Below are 22,564 nucleotides of genomic sequence, written 5' to 3'. Positions count from 1 at the left end.
GGCCCGGGAACCGCGGGAGGGAAACCAAACATGGGACATCCCTGTGCGGACATCGGAGCGGAAATTGCAGGCGGTCCGTTCTAGGCTGTTAGAGAGCGTGTGAAATAGAAAATCTTTTTTTTTTATCAAATTGTACGTGAGATTAAATCTCAGCAATGCAGGTCCTACTTCATTCGCCGTGAATTAGCGATCAAAACAATGCTCCGGGGTTTTTCTTTTTTCATAGCAATGCCCAGGATTCCATCCTATTTATTTGAATAGCCTGATGCCAGTGAGAAAGGAAGGAACGGCCTTTATCACCCAGCCGCCAGTTTCGCGGCTCACCCCTGCCCTGCAGGGAGGCAGCTCGGGCTCGGAAATTGAAACCTCTGCGACCACTCCTGACCGCAGCGGCTCGGCTTTGACGGACCGCTGCCTTTGCTCTGGGTCCTGAACTTCCCCTTCTCGCCTTTGACTTTCGGTCAAGGTGCAGCTACCTGCAGGCTCTGAGATTGGGGCCAGTACAAACGACCCTGCCTGGCCGGCCCGACTGGCCTGGGCAGCCAAGGCCAGGAATAAGGCTGCCTGCTAGCTCACACTGAGAGAAGGAGCATCTCCAGTATTGGTGGTCCATGTAGCCCTGTCACAAATATAAATCCGGCTCTTTAATCTCCTCAAGTCTGATAATAGAGGGGAAGTCCAAAACATAACTTATCCCTTGACTGAAGGGCCACTGCCCCTCCACAGATTGACCAGCACAGAGCCATTTCTGTGTAATCAAGATGGCCTAGTTAATTAGAATTAAATTAATCATGTACATGCAGTCAGGGACACAAACAGCATTAGAATAGTTCTTTTTCTTATAATCTCAAATATTTCCCAGAATATACATTTTAAATAAAAGGTTAAGACAAAATAAGTTCTAAAAAATAATGGGGAAAAAACATTGTCTTACAATACAGAAAATCTATTGTGAGACTCTGACAGAGCATGAAACTATGCTTTAAAAACAGTTTACAAGATAAATTATATTAAAAAAAGAATGAGGCTTAACATATGATCCTAAATCCAAATCCAGGAGTACTCAGTGAATGAAATAAATTCACAGGATGACAAATTCTAACCAATACAGGATATTTTTCTTTTTTTCCTCTTCATTTAATAAGATACCAATGAAAACACTTTACATCCTCTTCTACATACTTACCTCTCTGATTTTTCTGACTGAGATTATGTTTTTCTTTCTCTAGATATTTTTCCTTCATCATTCTTAAGATGGAAAAGAGTTTAACAGGAATAGCTTAGGTGAATCTATGCTGATTTATACTAGTTAAGAGTCTGATATCACAGTATCACACTCATAATGAAAATACTGTAAAATCTACCCAACTCGTACTTTGGTAGAAATTAACAGGAAATTAAACTATTGTATTTTCCATCAAAACTTCTTGGAAGTTGAAAGCTAATAGTTGGCTACATTGAAGCTAAAAATTACTGTTCAAGAATTCCTCAGAGAGAAAAGAGGGGAGCAGAAGAGAAAAAAAGAAACACCAATGTAATCCAGTCTCTGCCTTTTGACCAGCTCATTCAGTTTTGCAAATGTAATAGTTCTGCACTGTGCTAGCAAGCTAGATCTTAATAAAACTAGGTCTCCTACAGCATAAAGCTATTCTTATTCTATGCTACTTAGTACTGAAACAATTGTTTCTGGATTGTTATTGGATGATTTGCAGCAATTTCTGTGATAAAGTTTGCAAATAATGATAAAGCTCTTCCCATACCACACACAGGAAATTTCAAAACATTAACCTTTAAAACCTTCAGCTTTCCATTTTGTTTCATGACAATTTTACAGATTTTCCTAGGGGGAAAAAGAAAGTCCTGATCACACATCTCTGAAAAAAATCTGGAGCAAAAATGGCTTCATTTGAAATTTGGCACATACAAATTTTTTTTTGTGATCTAATTGTATTTTCTCTGGATGGATAAGAATGAAAAAGACAGACAATTCTAAGTATTGGGGAGGGGAAACCATAACTCATAGAATGAAAATACACTTAATTCAATTGTTCTATACAATTAAGGAATTAATTAATTAAATGAAGTATTAAAAATAAATTTGATGGGATTTAACTAAATATCCTGAGACTTCCTCATTAATGACCAGAGCACTTAAATTTTTTTGAATTACAAGAATGAGAATTCACTTGTTGAGTCATGCAAAAAGGGCAGGGATGGATCAGCTCATAGGCCAAAGGGCCTATGAGAAAGTATGGGCTGAGAAAGTGTGTACCTGGAAATGTGCCTCCTACCATTGTTCTATTAAATGTAAGGGCATACAAAAGATACAGATCCTCCACCTGCTGCACAGGGCTGCAGGGCTCCCTACACCCAGTATAGCTGCACAAAGGACCTTGGGTTAGGCAGGCTGGTTGCATCTGGCATGTGGGATAACAGAGCAGAAGAGCAGCTGCAGTGGTTTGCCACCAGTATAAGGAACCCTGGAGCGTGGGGGCAAGGCCTATGGAGGTGGACAGATGAACAAGTCTCACATGCAATTCGCTACATTTAATAGGACTGTGTGTGTGTGTTCTGTTTATCACAAGTGTGTGTCACAAAAATTAGTTTAAATAAACAGAGAAATAGGCAGTCTTTGGCAACCCAAGTAGTTTGTGCCTTTTTCCTGTTTTCCTGGATTCTGTTTAGATATTCCTCCCTACTCATGATGACTACAGCAAACCTCACTGCTCACTACCTGCTGCCCACTAATGCCTTTTGGTGTGGCCCAGGAATTCCTCACTCCCCTTCCACTCTCCAGCTTCCACAGTCCCCTCCTATACTTTCCCACTGAACTTCAGAAGCTCACCCCATCTCTGGCCAAAGACCATAATTCTTTAGAAATATATATGCATTAACTTTCAACTTCCTAGTTTGCAGCAGCAGTTTGCTGCTTACTGCCATCAACCAAGTCAATCAAATAAGTTTTAGTATCCACTGAGCCCTAGCTACATGCTCCCAGAGTTGGTGGCATAGGCAATGCCCATGGTTTAAAAAGACCAAGTAGAGCCCAGGAGAAATATTATAGGCTGTCAGCAAAACAACAAGCAGTTGACCAACTAAAAAACTTCTGGTAACTACTACAAAACTAGTGATAACAACATAAGTGCTTATGATACTATAGAAAAGCTCTAGCCCCTGATGATAGCAGTGCATATTCTCATAGCTTGTCAGTGGTGTTGCTCAGATATATTCTCATTGGATTGCAATTTTATGAGAAGCACACAACTAAGAGTTCCCAGAACAGCTTTTACTGTCAGAGTCATAAAAAGGATGTTTTGACGATCAAGGGAGTCACTTAAAATTATGCACAAATGCCTCTCAACTAGGTTAACACCACTTCTTGCACTAGAACTTTTAAAGTTTCCTAACTTCAGTTCAGTGGTTTAATTTTACTTTTACATTACAAGATCTCTCTTTTTCCTGGGTCAGATAGGAAAGTAAACAGTTCCGGTGTTCGATAATTTTAGCACTTCAAATGATCTCATTTAGACTTTGAAGTTCAGCTTTCATTAATTGAATGGAATGGGAAAAGAGGAAGTTTCCATCTCAGCTGCACCTATCACTTTACAAGTCCAGCTTTTATTAGACCACATTTAGAAAGGAAGCAAACTGAACCTCATTTCTATAGTTTTGAGCTTTAGTCTGAAAGCACATTTAGGGTTACCAAAAAGTTGAATGTGAAAACATGGAACTTATATTAAAAAATGCAACTTTATTTTTTGTTGCTACACTAAAAGCAACAGAATCTTAGATGTCTTTGGTAGATTTTTGATGTGAGGTTCCTTTAGATGAGGAATTTGGATATATGCACTTAAGGAAGTTCATATATTGACATTAACAATGCCAAAATTATACCGTAAAACAGAGGAGGCAACTACATTCTACCATTATGAAAAAATTTCTGGCACTCATCCTAGATCAAATTTGGGTTTGCTTTTTATGGAAAAAAACTCCCATATTTACTGTGCCTATATGGCACAGGTAACAAATTTATTTCAATATTTTTTGGCTTGTAATTTTTTGATGTGCAGTTTTAACACCACTATTAGTCTAACATTTTCATTTAACATGTATGTGGGCTTATACTTAAGACACTTCTGGTCATTACATTTGTAAAAGTACAAGGCCTTTTTAATGACTTGAAGTAAGAATAAAATCAGAATAAAAGCTATGTGCCAAACTATTAAATGCAAACACACTAAAATTATTTGCCATGACAGCTAAGAGTGATGGTGAAAAGTCTACTGTGTTCCACAAACCTCAGCATGGAAGCACCAGACAAGACTGTTTGTTAAATCACTACCCCAGACCTTTTTCCTCTCCACCTTCCCTTTTATTACACAAAGGGAGTTCTCTTCTTAAAAGAATTGGTTATGAGGCTGTGTGCTTAAAAATGAATGTCCAATTTTGTTGCAAGCAGACAGTGTTGTAAAGTTTGTTCCCAATTTACAAAAAGACTGAGCTCACAGAGGGGTCTGTGTACAAGGATGGGCTGGCTCTAAGGGCACTTCTATCACAGAATGCATTAAGAAAACTCTTTGTCTAACCACAAAAGGACTTGCATATTAGTCTCAGGAGGAACACATTCCTGCCCATGGACTTTATTTTCAAAAGGATAAAAGTGCACTTTCTTCATGGGCAAAGGTAAGTCAAAGAAATCCAGGTACTCAAGAGGATAAGGCTGCAACAAACTGCCACAGTCAATTTAATTGGAGGTAGAGCCAGAGGCAACAGTAAAACCATTAGCAATACAGATGTTACGATCCCCAAGGAACCAAGATGCCACAATGGAAAATATCCTTTGTATGATATTGTCAAAATTCTGTGGCAGGCAGTGACCTCACAGAAACATATCACTGGCCAAACACATCAGTAGGATGGAAACACTTAACGTGCCATCCAGGATATATTCATAAACAATTCAGAAATAGAACTTAGCAGCTTTCTGCTAAAAAAGTGCCACATTTATTCAATAAGCCCAGTCTATAAGAATATGTGACTTAAATGTTCCTTCCAAACTGGGAAAAGATAAAGATCAAATACTTTTCTTAGACGACATCCATGTGAAGACACAACTTCTTCTACTATATATTGTCTAGTTAAGTATTTTTAAGACTGTTAAATTACACAAATCTTTCATAGTCCCCCCTCTAGGCTTTGTGCCCAACTACCACACACAGAATTAGAAATTGAATGCATTTTCCCTAATGGGCATCTATTGAATTGGCTATGATTTATATGGTTACAGAGCAGAAAGTTCCATAACCACAGGATGGGCCCTGGCTCATTACTTTTCCTAGGTTTAGAGTCCAAGCTATTTTTCCATACTGTATTCTGACTAAAGTAGGAATAGTCAAAAATATTTTTAATTTCTCAGTTTCCTAAAGCCTTCCAGGTAAAAGAGACAGAACCATAAAGGCAGGATAGGCTTTAAAAGCATGATACAGAGAAACAAGTGAAGTGCTACTTTTCAATCCATTATAAACAACCAGATTTGAAGACAGTGAACCCAACTCTGCAATAAAAAATTCACTGCCCAGATAGGACTGTTGACATTTTTCTGCTTCTAGACAAAGAGCAGGTTATGTTACCGTGCATATTAAGAATCATTCCTAAATGTATCTCTGTAGATACTCAAACCTTTCCACGTAGTTGTTTCTTTACCCTGTGCCTCGTCTTACTTTTGGCTCAAGATGAAGGTCTACTTTCTGTTTGATAAAATTACCACAAGGCCTCCTCCTGCTTGAAACTTGCCAGATCTAAAAAAGGATATACTAAGTACCAGCAGATTGACTGTGGGGCTAAGATAGATAACAGGAAAAGTAAACCAAATGCTTTCTAAAACCTGTTCCTAAGACATATATACTTAGATTAGCAGACTAGCTTCCAACACCACTGGTATCATTTCCCCCAGTCTTTTGGAGGATCACTGAACACCTAAAACCACAGCAGCAAAATCCATGGGCTGGAAGCACACTGCTGGAGAGATCCAAGTAGCCCTGAGGCCAAGAGAGCTGTGCATAGGAATGTCATATAGCAGTGTAGGAAAAGCCAGTGTCATTGTGACTTTGCAAGGGTTCAAGAGTAGGGAGGACTGACGACAGAGAGATAGTATGAGAAAGGCAAGAACATCTGATTCATTTGTCATTTAAAAAATCCACTGGTATGAACTGAACAGCAGTATGGGCTGGTTGTAAACCTCCAGAAACGCCAACTACTCCAATGGCAATGCCACCAGGCATACAGAATGGCTGCTGGCCTCTCCTCATGCTGACATGGCCATGCTTCCCACCTGAGAAGTAATGTTAACTGGCACAGGGCCAGACAAAGTTTTAGGCCTCCTGCATTTATTCAGGTGAGGACAGAGTTCAGGCTGAGAAAATCTGGGAGGCCAGCACTGTACCTCGGAAGCAGTGTGAGGTTCAAAGCACTCCCAGGGACTGAGTTAGTAAGTAAATGAGCATATCCTTCTTGCTATGGAAAAATCTTACATATGCATTCACATTCTGGGTGACAGTCAATAATTTTTCTTATCTGCCTCCCAGGTTATCATGCCTACTAGTTTGAATTCTAGTTATTTTCCAGGTTGGACAGCGGGTGCGAGCCCTCTGGTGGAGGTGGCTTGCGACACCAGCCAGCGCCGCTGAGCAAAAGCATGGTCTCCAGGGGGTGGGAGGGACACTATCCAAAACCCACCCCTCATACACGGGTAAACTTCTCCACCGCGGGGTTATGCAGGCACACAGATATAGGTTAAAGAAGCAAATATTTTCCACTGTTCTAATCAGTACTGACTTTTGTCAGAGAACCTCTGCAGTGTGAATCTGTGTTAAAATGTTTCTAGCACTCGACTCATTCAGTATCCCTAGTCTGGGTGAAATTTTTGAGGTTCACTGGAAAAAGGTTCCTGAGGAAACAATATTGAAACTATGGAGTGAAAAGTATAAGCAGAAGAAAAGAGAAACCTGTGAGCTGAAGGATACCAAAAATGCTGAAAATGAGACAGAAATAGCAAGGAAGAACAGAATATAAGAAAATGGGGCATAAACTAGGAGGAAAGTGGAGGAGGAGGAAACACAAGAAAAGAACAAGTTAGCTATTTATATGTAGTCAAAAAAAAAGTGTGATGTTCTTTGGGCCTTTGGCAATAAAATAAGCTGGCAGAAGCTCTGAGAGTTAAAAGTGGAACAGTCAGCAACCATGATATTGAGTGAGGTGAGTAATATTCAAACTTCTGAATGTTCATACAAAGAGCAATGTTCATACAAATTCACAAAGAGCAATGCCTGTTATCGGTCATGTTTCACAGAAACTCTCCCTCTTCTTAAAATAAGTTTTTTTCTGAGTCATTTCTTCTCTACATAAAATTCAGGAGGTCTAAGTAGCAGCTAAGAAATAAAGATGGATGCCCAAAACATCTTCTAATACAGGACAAGTTTTCTCTTATGCATCACAGTATCAAATATTCTAAACTGAAGCCTTTTTAGCTAATACTTTCATGTGACCCTTTCTAAGTCACAGATTTGCCATATGTAGAGATCAGCTAAGATATGTGAATGTTCTTAGGTCACATATTCTTGTTTTACTCATTAAAACAAGAAGCAAGAACATCTACAGAAATTTGTGGACAATGATGTATCAAGAAAAGGACAAGAAGAGCAAATAAATCTGCTTGAGCCAAGAAAGATGATGCCAATATCTCCCACAAAGGGGAACTTTATTTCTGCAGCAGCAGCTGGAAGGAGTGTCTGGATCCTAGAGGGACCCTGAGCACAGCACAGGAGAGGGTCTTGTCTTTGGTAAAAATGCCAGGTACCAACAAGAATTGCTATATCCTGTATAAAGGATAGTGTCACAAAGCTGCAGTAAATTCACATCTACTTCACAGTCCCAAATTTCCTCTTTTTTTCTTTCCTTTTTTTTTTTTTTTTTTGGTGCATTCTGACCAACTCTAAACTAGAATAGAAAATGTAGAAGTTAGTTCAGGACCTTGTGTTCATAAGTATCAATTTATTATTTATTCTACTGGTAAACCTGAAATCAAATCTCCTGATAAGCACTGTTCCCTTTCAGTATGAAATATTTGGTATACAGCAACCTTGATCCAAACTCTATGGATAATGTAAGCCTATAATTAGGACGTTAATTTTCAGTGAAGCTAGTTGTCTGATGTGCTTTGTCTAAACATGCTGCCAATATAACTATGGATGTTGAAGCAACCTACAGTGAGGTAAGGGTACTTGGAAGTACTGCATTGCCTCTTCATTTAATTATTTTAAATGTTGTGTTGGCAACATACCTTATTTTCAGATTGTTTTACAGCTAATGTATGTATTGATTATGAGATGAACTGCATCCAAAAGACAAACTAATCTTCATTTGCAATTTTTTCCATATAATGATCTCTGTAATAGATTAATATAAAACTTTATTCTGCCCTGAAAAATAGACTGTTATGGATGACCATCATTCCTTGGTTTGCATACCCTGAGTATTTGGGCTTCAGACAGTGGACTGGGGGTGGAACTCTCTTGTGTAGCTGCTATTTCTAGCTGATGGTCAGCTGCTATCTTGCACGTGCTCTGGGCACTGGAGGACACTCTATTTGAGCCATGCCAGTACCTCCCCTAACTGTCCCAAAATTTCTTTACTCTTTTATCTCATAGTTGCTAGAAACAAACCTCATTCCCCAAGCATTTAATGCCTTGAAAGGCACACATGATATGCACATACCATGGTTGCTCTTGCAGCCTGAAATCAGAGGCATTATGTCAATTAAACTACTCTCTGTGAAGTTCCAAAGATGTTATGTTTTACCAAAAAAAATACTAAATCACATTAAAAGAATGAAAACAGGCAAATTTTATACCTTTACTCCACAGCACAAAATTAATTCCATGGGTTTTTCAGTGTCTTTTAAATAAAAGATAAATTCATTATTTTTTACATAACACTTTCAGTCAATCAGCCAGTAAGAGATAAATAAAGAAAGAAAGCTACTGTATTCTTGACCTGGTGGTCCCAAAGCAGAAATAAACACTTCTTGTTTAAATTATATAACTATAGTTCACTAAATATCAATAAAAATGGCAGTTATATTTGCAGGGAGATAGCATCTCTAAATGTTTTGCAGAGGAAAGGATTTTTTTTTAATATATTTTACAAATTCTTTAGAAGTGCACGAGCAGGTTTTATTTTTTAAAAGTTCAATAACTGAAATTCACATGCTATTTTTTTTTTAATCAAAACTATTTCAGCATTAAATTTGTTGGGATAAAATACATAGCAAAAAATTGTTGGAGACTAAACTAAAGTAAAAAAGATATTGATAAGGAGGAAATTTTCTAGGTTGTGATTTATTTATTCTCTGAATTTCTAACAACAACATTTGTGAAGTTGTGTGGGGCTTGCTCATTTGAGAAGGGAATAAAACCATCAGTAAAATAAGTGCAGGGACAAGTTATGGCCTCAAGAGGGCAATATATCACCACGTCTAAGATTTTCGAAAAAAGGAAAAAAACACTTTTTACTAAAATAGAACACATGCTGTTTGCTTGTGGGTAAGTGCTAAATATATTGACCTCTGCTGTATCACTGACATGACTTAAGATATAATGACCACGATTCCCCCTCAAAGACAGAACAGTTAATTCAGTATTTCTTATTTTTCAAGGTTAATTGGTTAGAAGAGGTCAAGTCTGTCACCTCTCAAGAGATATTATAATTCTTTGACCCATGAACTTGTTTTGCAGTTAAGATTTCTGAACTTTAAAACAGAAAAATTATGATTGCCACTATTCACTAAATATGACAAGAGTGATAAGAGATTAGGATTCACCACCTCTTCTCTTTACTCCATTATTATTCCTCTAGTTTCCTCATTTAGCCTCCTGTTATGCACTTGGTTCCTGTTCACCTGCAGTCTTCGAAGAAATGCTGTCACTATTAGTTCCTCCATAAATTGCTTTTCTTTTGCTTCCTAATTTATCTACCTTCCGTTTTAGATACTTTTTTTTAGTGGTCTCTAGGAGGCTTTCCTTTACACCCTCTTTAGATCCTAATTCTAACTTACTTTTTTATCCACAAATATGGATAGGTTTACAGAATAAAATAAAACCAATCTCTGGACTTGTTTTCTTTCCTCTTTTTAATTTTTTTTTTTTTAACTGCAGAAGCTTTGCTGTGTCTAACACATTTACTACTTTTTTTTCCTGGTTTTCTCTGCTTCAACAAAGCTGTAAGAGAATTGTACTGCAACGCATAGATAAAGCTGACTCTAGTTTGGGCTTACCTGAGATAATTTTAGGCAGCTAATACCGCAGCAGTTGAATTTTAAATTAACTTGTGTGTCTTTAGTCTTATATAGCACAGCAAGGAAACATTCACATAGTCACATGCTGGCACCAGCAGGGGAAAAGCACTTAGTAATGTTAAGTTACTGTGACTTGAACATCTACACTGTCTACTACCAAAAATCTGCTTGCTTGTTGTCTCCCAGTGTTAGCCGGGAGAGTTTCCAAACACTGGCCAAAGGAAACCAGAGGCAAATCTAGGTCTCATTTGGGAGATCTCACTTGGCCTGAATGTGAATCAGTGTTCAAAGTAAGTCTTTACTAATGCTTTAGGAAAATTCCAGTTTGATATGCTAAGGACAGCTTAGCTGTTTGTGAGGATTATCATTTTTGCTCCAACACCTAAAGTAAAGACAAGAAAACAACTTTTTGCCTGTCTAGTTACTTTCAAAATAAATACAGAACACCTACATAAACATAAAGCCTCTGAGAAACAGTTTCCCAACCGTAATTACTACAAATTATATTCACTCTGATGCCTATTGATGACAACAATTATTTAGGAGTCAGCATGATTTAATGGTTCATTCCTGATCATAACATACTAGAATGGATAGAGGAATGAAAACTAGTTGCTGTCATAATATATAAAGATATACAAGAAGAAAAAGATAGGAACAGATTTTGAGAAGTTATGCAATAATCTTATATAAGTGGATTTGATCTTTCCTCTCAGGTTAATCCTCTCTAGACCTTTGAACATTTCTCTCGCTCTGACTCATCTCTACCATGTACACATTTTTAAGGCAATGATGTGTTAACAGTAGATAGACTGGAATTTGATTTAGGTGGAAATTAGTAGCAATGTATTATTTAAAAAATTAAATATTTAGAATAGAGTATGGTGATTTTGGTATACTGTATCTTTCTGGAATATCCTGTACTTCCTCACAGAAGGTACATAAAACATGAGTCTCCCAGAGACTAAGTATATTATGTAACAGAACAGCTAGACCTTAAACCATTGTGAAAAGCATATCTCTATGAAAATATAAAGCAATGAGCATTCTCTATATATTTACCATATTTAAGGTAATATTAGAAACCATAATTTTAAATTTAATAGTTTTCTGTTTAATAATGGCAGCACTTCAAGAAGCCATAAAATCAATGCACCAAGTAATTAACAGGGTAGATATGAAGTTACTTCCAAACTCTTCACAAACAAACAACCCTCACCCCAGTATCAGCATCTGTAGGACAGCAGTTATAGATGATCCAGTCCTGAATAGCACAAGAAGATTCTTCTTAAACCATCACACACACCCCAAAGAAAATTCCCAATAGTAATCTGGCTGTCTGTGTTTTGTAACCTTCCAAACCTACTTCAGTACTTTCTGAGGGCCTTTCTCTACCTTCATGAGAAAACTGAAAGCTCTGAACCATCACAGACAATAGAGTGTCTCTGCACTGATAGAAAGAAGTGTATCATAAGATCTTCTTGAAGTCGCAAGTGATTAGTTGTCCAAGTTACAGCTGTTTCCCTGTTGAATCTGGAGCCTCTGTGGGCTATCCAGGTGAGTCCCCTGGCACTCACTGCTCACCTTCATGCCTGTCCTTTGCTACAATGAGAGCAAGACGTCCACCTCTTTCCGTCTTACCATTCCCTCTCTCGTCTTCAATCCTTTTGCACTCTTTAGCCTATTAGCAGAGATCCAGAGATCCTTGACCAACATCAAGAAAGTTTCCAGTTCACAAATAAATATCATGGGTGGCTCCAGTACAGGCCTGTGGCTAGGCTGTGGTACAGATGATTAAGACATGACTCTGGGTCGTAAAGCCAATGATCATTTAAAATTGATCTGAGTGACTGCATTAGAATAGAAGCTGAGGGCTCACAGAAACATTTATGCAAAAGCAGCTGTTCCTCAGTTCATCCAAGTTGTTAGTAGACATCCCTGAGCTGAAATGCAGTATCCAACTATGTACACAAAGAGACAGAATTGTGAGGCTTTTTGGCCAAAGGTCTCACATCAGATGTGAGCCAAATATTAGATGTAGGCATATCCCCTACAACCAGTTCTAAATACTCATAAGGACATACCCTAAAATCAATGCTACTAAAATAATTTGGGAGCAGAGTTTTCTTCTATCTCTTTCTCTCTCGCTCTTTCCCCCTCTCTTCCCTCCCCCAAACCCCAAATCATTTGGAATGACTTGCCAAATGCTGAATGTAAAAAATCCCTGATCTAAAACCGCTCACTGCCAAATCTTTCTGAGGTCTTTACATTGGAAATTCAAACCATTCTGAGCAAGTATATGCTTCACAATAGATGTGTTTCATTAAGGAAGCTTAATTCCTGCAGTCAATTATAGATGTAAAGTTACAAATTCAGAATTTGCACATCTTAGATAGAAGTTCGTGATTTTTGCAAAGATTGCTGGTAACAAACTCACTCAGACTATTTGTGGTAAAGCAAATGCCAAAGAAAAGTGAGTGTACTTGGAGCAGCTGTTTAAAATTCAAGCAAACTGTTAGGAGCTAAGTCTTTTGGAGGAACAGAGGGCTCACTGTAATTCAATACCATCTTCTAGTAAAACTGTATTTGTCTGCATTAAAGTGGAAGTTCCATATGCATACTACATTACTCCTTAATAATTGTTTAACCAGCTTGAAAACTGAGGGGTGGGCTTTTGAAGCAGGGGAGTATCATCAGACTCAAACCAACAAAGCACAAACTTGACTCTCAGTACAAAATGTGAAGTGACATTTTCAATTATGCTGCACAAAGAAGCAAGACTGCTGAGAAAACTGCAGAGTTGCCAAGTAATTTCTGGATCCGATACCTCTCTCACTTACTGTTTTTTATAAACTGGTCATCAACCAAAAGCAGTATTTCAATCTAAATTGTATGAAGCAGTATAAGATTCAGAGATGAACAGATTTTGGCAAGCTCACTATCTGTTAGGGTAACTATGCAATCCATTTATTTTAACAGGGTCAATGTCAGAAGCACTGCTACTAAGCTATTGAAAGTAAGACAGCTGAAAGGAGCACTACAGCACTTTAAAAATCCTTTATGTGGCAATCTAAAATAAGCCAGTCCTGTGCCCTGTTGATTTTCTTTCCTTTTTCCACTTGTTCTGCCATTACTGATTTCAGTTCCATGTTTTCCTTTGTTACCAAGCTCCATCAGCATTATCAGTTCCTATCAGTTTTTCACTACTTTAGCCCCACAGCTCGAACCACATTTGTCTTTTATGCAAGCTTTTCCCCCTAATGATGAAAATCACCTCCAAACACAAGAAAACTTTTCTTCTCCTAAAGAAATCCAGCTTCTAACTAAACTGTACTGGTGGATTTTCCAGCAATTCTCTGTCAAGAAGCAACTCTGTCCCCTTTCAATCTAAACAAATTATTTCCACTTTGTATCAGTTCTCCAACTATTTTTAACAAACTGTCTCTCCAGTACCCAAATAGACTCCCAGCCATATCTCCAACATGTTTGTACCTCATTCATTAAGCCTATGCAGAAGCCTACCACTTATTTACTTTTTGTGACTACCCCCGAAAATGCAAATCTTTCCCACCCCAACATACAAGCTATTTGTCACACTAGCAAGTTTAGCTGGTATTGCACTCTCCTTTGTATACTGCACTGATCCTTACTTCCCCCTAGACAGGAAATTTCTCATTACTCCAGTGTCAAAGAAGGGTCTTAGATCTCTGCTCCACTGAGACATCCTGGGTTCAGTGGGGATAAATGGTTACCCGAGGCTGAGGGTTTTCCTGCCTGGGTCCTGGAAGGCAGTAAAATTTGTATCCTTCTCTTTGCTGTAGGTTCCCTGGGGCATGCTCTAACTGACAGCTGAAAAACATGTAGAGCAGCATTATTTTATCCCCTTATCACATCAAGGAGGTTGGTAACCAAGACTGACTGGGCTCCCTGGACAAAATATAGAGCAAGCAGACTTGAGGGCAAATTTATGAAATGTGATGAACTAAAAAGATGGGATCAACAGATACCAAATTCTTCTTGTAGAAAAAATTCAGCTGCCTCTTACAGAAAAGGAGCCTATGATAAATCTATATAACAGTAAAAAAATCAGCAATTTGCTCCACACAATTAACCTTGAGGCCTGCAAAGCAAACACATTTTCACTTAAATGGAGTGTCTTGCAAATGGTTATATTTCTACTCTTTGTAATAGTGCCTTCAATAATCAAGCAGACAGGATTATCAGTGATCACAGATTACAGCATAAGGTGTCATTATAGTCCATTTAGTATCACTTTCTAGAGAAGGAGATAAAACTGCCTGAGGTTATTTTATTGTTATTATATTTTATTCACATGATTGCAGATGTATTGTCATTAGTTCAGCCCAAGATCGGTTTTTATTTCCCATTTTTCAGGTTGCACCTGAAGATGGGAAACACACACACACAAACCCAGTTATAAATACGATTCTAAGGACAACTTAGCTTGCTTTCAGAAAGAAAACCTTTAAGCATTCTGAAACTGATACTCCAAAGTCCTAGTGTTACATATCAGAAGTGGTAATTGGCCAACTTCTTATAGCAAAGAACTCTGTTGGTGTTATTTGTGATAATGATGCTGTTATATCTTTTCCCCTTTCAGTTAGTGCAATAGAAACTACAGAGCTTAATCTGAATCCTAAAAGCTGAACTGTAACGATAAGAGGAACATTCAGAATTTGGTATCATTCAGTTTCACATTTAACTCCAAAAAGTAACTTCTGAAACATAAGAGAAACTGCCACAGAAATTGTTTTGTACCCCAGAATGAAGGTGCCCAGTACTAAGGGCACATGAAGCATGTGTCAAAGAGTTACCTGCAGTGCAAGACAAAATATGGCAAGAATATGCAGTATTTATTGCAAAGCAAGAAACTGTCAAATGGGCCAGTCAAGAAGAATTCTGTTTGTAGACAGACAGCTAGATTAAGAGCATGATAATGCCCATGTAAGGACATCTGCATAATTCAAAAATATCAAAAACTACAGTTTATGTTTCTGCCCATGACTATCCTTTCTATAACTAATAAGGCTTAAAAGAAATTATTTAGCATATATTCAACAAATGGTTTTCTATCAAGGTATTACCACATTTATACTAATTCAAAATTATTCCCAACATAATAAAATGCTGAAACTTCCTTTTTTGTCCTATTACCTAGCTAAAATATGGCTTGCAATGACTTTGAGATTGCCAGTTTTTTCTAAGATGTTGTTATCCCAAAATGAAAGACTGAGAAACTTTAGTTTTGTTTTACTATTTAATAGACAAAATACATTAAGCTAGACATTTGCAGCAGTGCGACTGGATTATTAATGAGAATAAGCATGCTTCTTCTGTCCTTAATTAAGTTTATATTTTCGATCTGATTTCTTCTGCATGAAACTACTGCTAACAAAAGCAGTATTGAATTATTGCTGAGACAGGTATTCATGCAACTAGGAAACTCCTTTTTGAGTTGGACACATCTTCTTAAATAACAGAATTAATGCAAATGACAAATGACAAAAATTGAAAAAGCAATGGCACATTTTTGATACTTGGCTTAGGGAATGATGAAACAGGAGATCTAGCAAAAGAAAGGACTCAATTGTGACACACGTATGGTAGTTTTAGTTAGATTTTTTTTTTTTATGCACAATACTTCATAGCATCTCATAAGGGAGGAATTTTCTATCTTCTTATTACTTTGTCAAATTCAAGTACCTCAGCATGGAACCATATTGTTACTGAGGCAGGATTTACCTTGGTAAAACACTTGTATTGAAAAATTGTTTTTTAACCAGTCTTACAAGCAGACAATTTAATAACTAGCATCAGCGGAAAAACTCGGGTAAATAAGTAGCATAGGAAAAACTTACATTTCTTTAAAATAGTATAATTGCTTTGCAAAATATTTCAAATTTTTTCATTTGATTATTTTTATTCACTATTCAAGAAGCACATTTAGTGTATCTAGCATACATCTTTCTGCATGAAATAAATATTAAACTTTCTTGTCTTCTGCTTTTAAGTGCATGGAACATTGAGCTATCTCTCTTCCTAGCAATGCTCTTTGCATCTGCTCTTCTTTTTGTCTGAAGACCTCCTTTTACTATGAATCCCTTCTCACAACATACTTCATAAGATTATTTTCAAACTCCATGATCAATGTTTTCCAAATATTTATAACAACCAGAAACACTGAGAAATTGTAGAAGTTGTCAGGAGTAGCAAAGTTCCTCAAGGACATGAGCAGCAGTTGCAATCACTAGCTAGAAGGATTTACTCCGGCCAGAGAACAGCTAACTACCTTTAATTGCTATCACAAGCTCAATCCACTCTCCAGAGTAGCTGAGAGGAAGTGGGTGTTTACAGCTGCAGCCAGTTGCTACAGCTGATCCTTACTCCTGCATCCTAGCAGGACTGAACTGCAGCTGCAGGGAATCATTCAAAGACAGATGACCCCTCAAAAGAGAATTACCTTTTCAAAAAGTTTGATAAAATAACATGATGATTTCAGAGGATAATACAAAATGTTTCTCTGCCACCTGTTTCTTGCCAAAAGGATGCTAGTCAGCATCTGTTGGAGGGAGCTGGTCCCTAGACACTCAACAATTCCATTCTTAAACAGGCTCTTGTAGTGTCATTTGAAAGACAGCATCTTATGTATTCACAAGCAGCTCTGATGGGCTTTGTTGCTTTCACAGAATGAAGGGTTCTGTATCTGTCAGCTTCAGCTGGACTAATTTTCAACATTACACAAACTTAAGCACAGAAACAGCTTGCACTTATGAAGATGGTTCTTTCATCAGATCCCGGAAGATGAACCCCAGCCATGAAGATGGAGGGAACAACTTGAATCATTAAGCACTGCCCTTTAGAGCTGACAGCTGCTGCAATCTTCTTTGTTTAAGAAGAATTTATGTTTGTGTTTTCTACCTTGACTTTAACATCTCTACCTCAACTATTTTCCTACTAGTCATAATACTTCCAATGTCTGCAAAAGTTACAGAAATCGTGTATCATAAGAAACACTTACTGGCATTATAAAAGTAGTCCTTTTTTTTTCTTAGCTATTAGAGAACTTGATAACACAGTAGCTAATGCAGACACCAGATTTAGCATTTAGATGCCAACATCACCCTTTAATGCATGTGTTATGAATTCTAAAGGATTTTGAAATCTAATAGAGATGGAGCTTTCTTTCCTGAAAATTTAAAGTCCACTGAGGATGGGAATGCAATGTTCTGAGTTGAAGAGATATCTACAATGGCCAGGAAGACATACCCATCAGGAAAAAAAAATGAAACAAAAATCACTGCAAGAGAAGAGAACTAATTAAAAAGAAATGTTGTTATTATACATGATATGACAGGAATCGAGATTCCTATTCTTGGAATAAAGCAAATCTTTTAAATTAGGAAAATAGGAATATGATATTTAGTATCATATCAACAAAGACCCCTGATTTTATAATGTTTATCTTACCCTTCATACAAAAATGTACATACAAAAACTTATGTATCCAATCTTGGCAAAGAGCAGCTTTGTTGACAAAATAATGTTTTACCAAGTTTAAAGGCATTGGTATAAGTAAAATAATGTAGGCAAACTCTGTATAATTAGTTAAAGTTAACTGCAGACTATTGTAATTATAATAATCACTGCTCTTCTCTACTTCTAGAAGTCACTAGGTGAGACTATTTTCAACATTCAAAGAAAACAGGAAAGCAACCGCATCCCTACCCGCAGCTCCTTCTCCATAAACAGGCTTACCAAGAACACAGCAAAATAACACAGGATATTGCCTTACCTCAATTTTTTCCCATATGGTTTCATAATTCTCTTGATGTTGTATATCTTGCATCAGTTGATGAATTAAAGCTGATTTATTTGAAGCAGAAGTCTCATTCCCAGTGGGCTGAGTGACAGCAGTCCTTTCTGACTTTTCTTCAATGTATTTTTTAATGCAAGATACAGGCATACAAAGATCTTCATCAGACAGAATATCACTGAGAGGCCCAGATTCAATACTGTCACCTAAGGAGGATACTATATCACTTGAAGAGCTTGGTGAAATTCTACCCCTTTTTTTGTGCTTTTTTGTCTGGTATGTTGGATACATTTCTGAATCTGAGTTCATTTCTGAGAGCTCCCAGTCATCAATGTTTTGAATGGTTTCTCTTCTGGGCTTTTGAGGCAGCAACTTGGTCAAATTTTCTAGTTTTAAAGCTAGTACTTCAGTCTGTTTGAGATGTGAAGGAAGTGCTAAATATTCATCAGATCCATACCACACCTCACTGTCTTTCCTGGTTTTTTGAGTATAGTGTGTTGTAGAGGATAAGCTTTTATTTTTCTTTCTGGTCAGTAGAAGAGGGGATGAGTTGGAAAGCTCAGAACCAGCTGAAGAAGCAGTCTTTTGGCTATGTGTTGGTGAACTAAAGGACTCGGTTTTACCTTGTGATTGCCCATTTGGATCTTTCTGGTTACAAGAATCTGATGATGCAGAAGAATCTGTTTCCGTCTCCTCCAGAGCCTGAGAGTTATGAGGAGTGATTCCATTCTGTAGAGAATATCCTCCTTTTTTGTTTTCTGTTGATGGAGCTGTTTTACAAATATTTCCAGATGTTCTGCCAGCTTTCACTTTCTCTGGAGCATCACGACACTTCTTGTGCTTTGATTTTTCTTTAGAGGTGTAGAGAGTAGACTTTCCTAGAATTATGGGACTGTCTTTAAAGTGATTATTTATTGTGTAATCAAGATTTTTATCACTTATTGTATTTAAGCAATCATATGACTGACTAACTGCAAATGGACTGTTAGTATAGGGTGACTGTAAAGCTAGGCAAAGCTTGGACCTGTCTGGTGGATCTAACAATGAGGGTGTACTTCTACTCATTTCATTTTTGACTATTTGAGAGATTTGCCTTTTTAAATCATTAGCTTCCATACAATCTTTAAACACGTCATCTTTCAGAAATAGACCTCTTTTTGGCAGTGTAGGCTGCGTAGGAGAGTCTTCATTATAGTTAAAGCAGTCTCTTATGGACCTCTTGGGAGTTGAGGTTTCACAGTGAGAGTGTTTGATTTTTTCACCAGTGTGCTGTGGAAGACTGCATTCTGGATTCTTTGATGTGGAAACTGGTTTGCTCTCAGTAGGTAAAATAACATTTTCAGAGCAAGGTCCTTTAGAAAGAGAGGAATTTGCAGAAGGAGATGCTAGTGAGAGATCATGTGGTGCTTTCTTGTCTTTGCTTTCTTCTCCATCTTCGGCTGAAAGAGGTACATGGGTTTCTTTCTCCTTTAATGCTTCATTACACTGGGAAGCAATGGAATCAGTAGCTACTGCAAGTAAACCCACACTTCTGATAAGTCCTGGAAATTCCTTATCCATCTCACTATAGTTCCAGGATTCAAATGATTTTGCTTTCCCTTGGCTGGAGGTCATATCATCCAGAGCACCAAGCAAATCCTCACTAGGACTGTAGTCAGATAGTTCAAATGCAGTAATACCACAATCCAGGGACAAGTAATTTTGAGAACATTTGATGGTTAACTGCCCAGAATCATCAACTTCAGTTAAAGAGTCAAGACGATCCTGAAATATATAAAGAAATGGTACTTTTTTAGTAAATTAATTTTCATACACAGCACACACAAAGTAACAAACTATCAGCTTCTGTGTTTTTCTGCCTAACATTTAGAGAAGCATTTATCACTGACCTGTCTGTTTTTGCAGCATCCTGTAGATGACCCAAATATTATGAAGTATTTGGGAATTAAAAATGGCAGTAAACTGAAAAATGCTTCATTTCAGTCTGGTGCAGCAAGTTACCTAAAAACAGCCTAAACCACTTTTGTATTGGTGTTTTCCTCATTAAATTCTGCTTTCAGTTCTACTTACTGTATAGGGGGGACTCAGAAATTCCATGCAGCACACTCATAGTATTTCTTGTGATAACTACCTCAAACAGAGGGAGGGTATCCTGGGGACTGCTGAGTACACCAGTCTCCTTGTTAATCCTGTGTTCTCAAAAATCCATGCTGCTCGATTGCCAGAATGTTGGACAGAATGTTGATTGCTGGACATAGCCAGAGGAGACCATCTCAAATGGCAAATGAGATTTTAAGATCAAAGTCAAATTAATGTTTATGGTCTTACTTGAAGGACACTAAAAAATTCTGATGAGATTAAGATCCAAATACTGCATGATACATAACAATCACAGGAAAATTGTGTTTAGTCTACAGTTTGTAAGCATATTTTTAGTAGATGTTCTAACACCTACACAGGCCTTCTGCTTACAGAGACTACTTTAAAAAAAATCAAAGAGGGGAGAAATTCATGTTCATATATTCTAAATCTAATGCCTAAATCAGTATACTGTTTTTTTCTTTCCAGGTTTGGTTTTCATAACAATTTTTTTTTAGCAAACTCTTGAGTATCCACAATCAGTTCATGTCGGAATTATTCTCTGTACCACTATACACCTGTCTCACTATTCTGCCTAAATCCATAGTTTGAGGACCTTAAACACCAGGCCTGAAGAAGGTGCAATAACCACATAATCTCTTCATCTCACAATAAACCTCTTGGATTTGGTCTGAATGGGAATCATCTCAAAAAAGAAGGCTATTGTTTGCCAACTTCTACAAACATCTAGTGTTTGAGCCTTGTACTCTATCCACCCCCCTTCCATTACTCAAAGTAAAAACAGAAAAAATCCTCCAGCTAAAAATATTATTTACATAATAGATTGATTAGAAAGTTATTTATCAACCATAAGCTTAGACATTGAAAATATCTTTTATTTAGCACATTCCACCCAGATGTAGAACCTATGTCACAAATTGGACATTGTCAACAGTTCATAATTAAAAGGGGAATTTTCTATGAATCTGTCAAATTTATATCTTGAAGTTGTATTTATTAAGGAAAATTATGACTAAACAATGATCAGTATTACAGGTGCATTTTCCCTCTAATCTCAGGAAAAGATTACAAACTGTAAAATCATATATAAATCAAAACCCTTTCCAAGGCCCTAAAGGCCTTTATTTCTCCTGAATAATGAGATCCATTCCTTTGTCTCTTAAAAATGTGTCTATTAACATTAATAAAATTTACAATCATATCTTGCTTGGTTATTTTCCAAGCAGCGTCTGAAATGTGTGCTTCAGAAGAGCATTATTTAATGCCAGTATTACCAAATTTTTATTGTTTTTATTTCAGAAAAATGTTAAATTTAATTATTTCTATGGCTACCAATAGGAATGACTTAGTTAAATTCTTTTTTTCCCTTTTCACATAGTAATGCTTCCTGTAAAGGTCTATAGACTCTTTCCAGTACATTCTTATATTTAAAGCAATAAAAGTCTGCCTTTTTTTTACTCTTTCAAATGAACATATTTAAGGTGTAAGGCACTTCTTTTGTGATTTTACCAACTGCTGAAGAATCAGGATTTACTGTATTTTAACATAGCCTTTTACTGATCTTTTCCCTATTTCCTGGCTTTATCAATTCTAAAATAAAACTCACAGGTTAGGTTTAACTGGACAGAATTCAGGCTGCACAGAACTAATTTTTCTTTCTTTCTTAACATCTCTGGGTAATTCCTAAAGGAAAAGTGGTCTTTCAAAATCCCTACTCTCCAAAGCTTTTTATTAAAACAATTATTTTCTTAATTTTGCATCTCCATCATGGCAGACAGCTTGCCTTACTGTTTCCTCTTATTTCCTCCAAGACAAAAAGCTTTGTGTGCCCTTTCCTTCTGGCATCCTATTCAGTGTGGCACTGCTGGGATAGCCTAAAGCACAATTACTGCCTGCCCAGTTAATGAGTTGGGTATCTAACCAAGCCAGTACAACCCGTGCTGTACACTTTTGTGTTTTGGTAGCTAGTCTACCAGTGTTATCCCTGTTCATTATGTTGAGGACAGTTTGTGCATACTTATGGGTGTTATAGCCACAGTGTAAATACAGCCCAGATGGGACTGTTGCACCGTGACTACTGTGCAGTCTGGGGACTTAGAGTGAATATTAACGTGATGAGACTGAACACAAAAGAAACCTTGGCAGTTCACTTCTTCTAGGGAACTCCTCAGTTAACGCTGGCAGCCAAAGCTGTTCTTCAGCATCACACAGAAGTCAATGGACTTAAGGAGTGATCCAAACATTTTGTGAAATTATAGGTTCATGAACTACAGAAAAGC

General features: G+C 37.3%; 1 protein-coding gene across 9 annotated transcripts in view; it reads right to left on the bottom strand.

The window, feature by feature from the left end:
* The window catches only part of AKAP6 (A-kinase anchoring protein 6), a 274,096-nt gene that overhangs the window by 162,792 nt on the left and 88,740 nt on the right, over positions 1-22,564 (bottom strand). For all 9 annotated transcript variants that reach the window (XM_018082582.2, XM_018082580.2, XM_018082581.2 and 6 more), the window contains one exon: positions 18,165-19,949. In XM_018082582.2, coding sequence (XP_017938071.2) covers positions 18,165-19,949 — 1,785 coding nt within the window. The remainder of the gene's footprint in view (positions 1-18,164; positions 19,950-22,564) is intronic.

Source organism: Manacus vitellinus, unplaced genomic scaffold (assembly GCF_001715985.3).
Source record: "Manacus vitellinus isolate BGI_N305 unplaced genomic scaffold, ASM171598v3 scaffold_6_pilon, whole genome shotgun sequence".
Classification (NCBI taxonomy): domain Eukaryota; kingdom Metazoa; phylum Chordata; class Aves; order Passeriformes; family Pipridae; genus Manacus; species Manacus vitellinus.
Note: the sequence above shows the minus strand (reverse complement) of the source record. Positions and strands in the feature narration are given on the sequence as shown.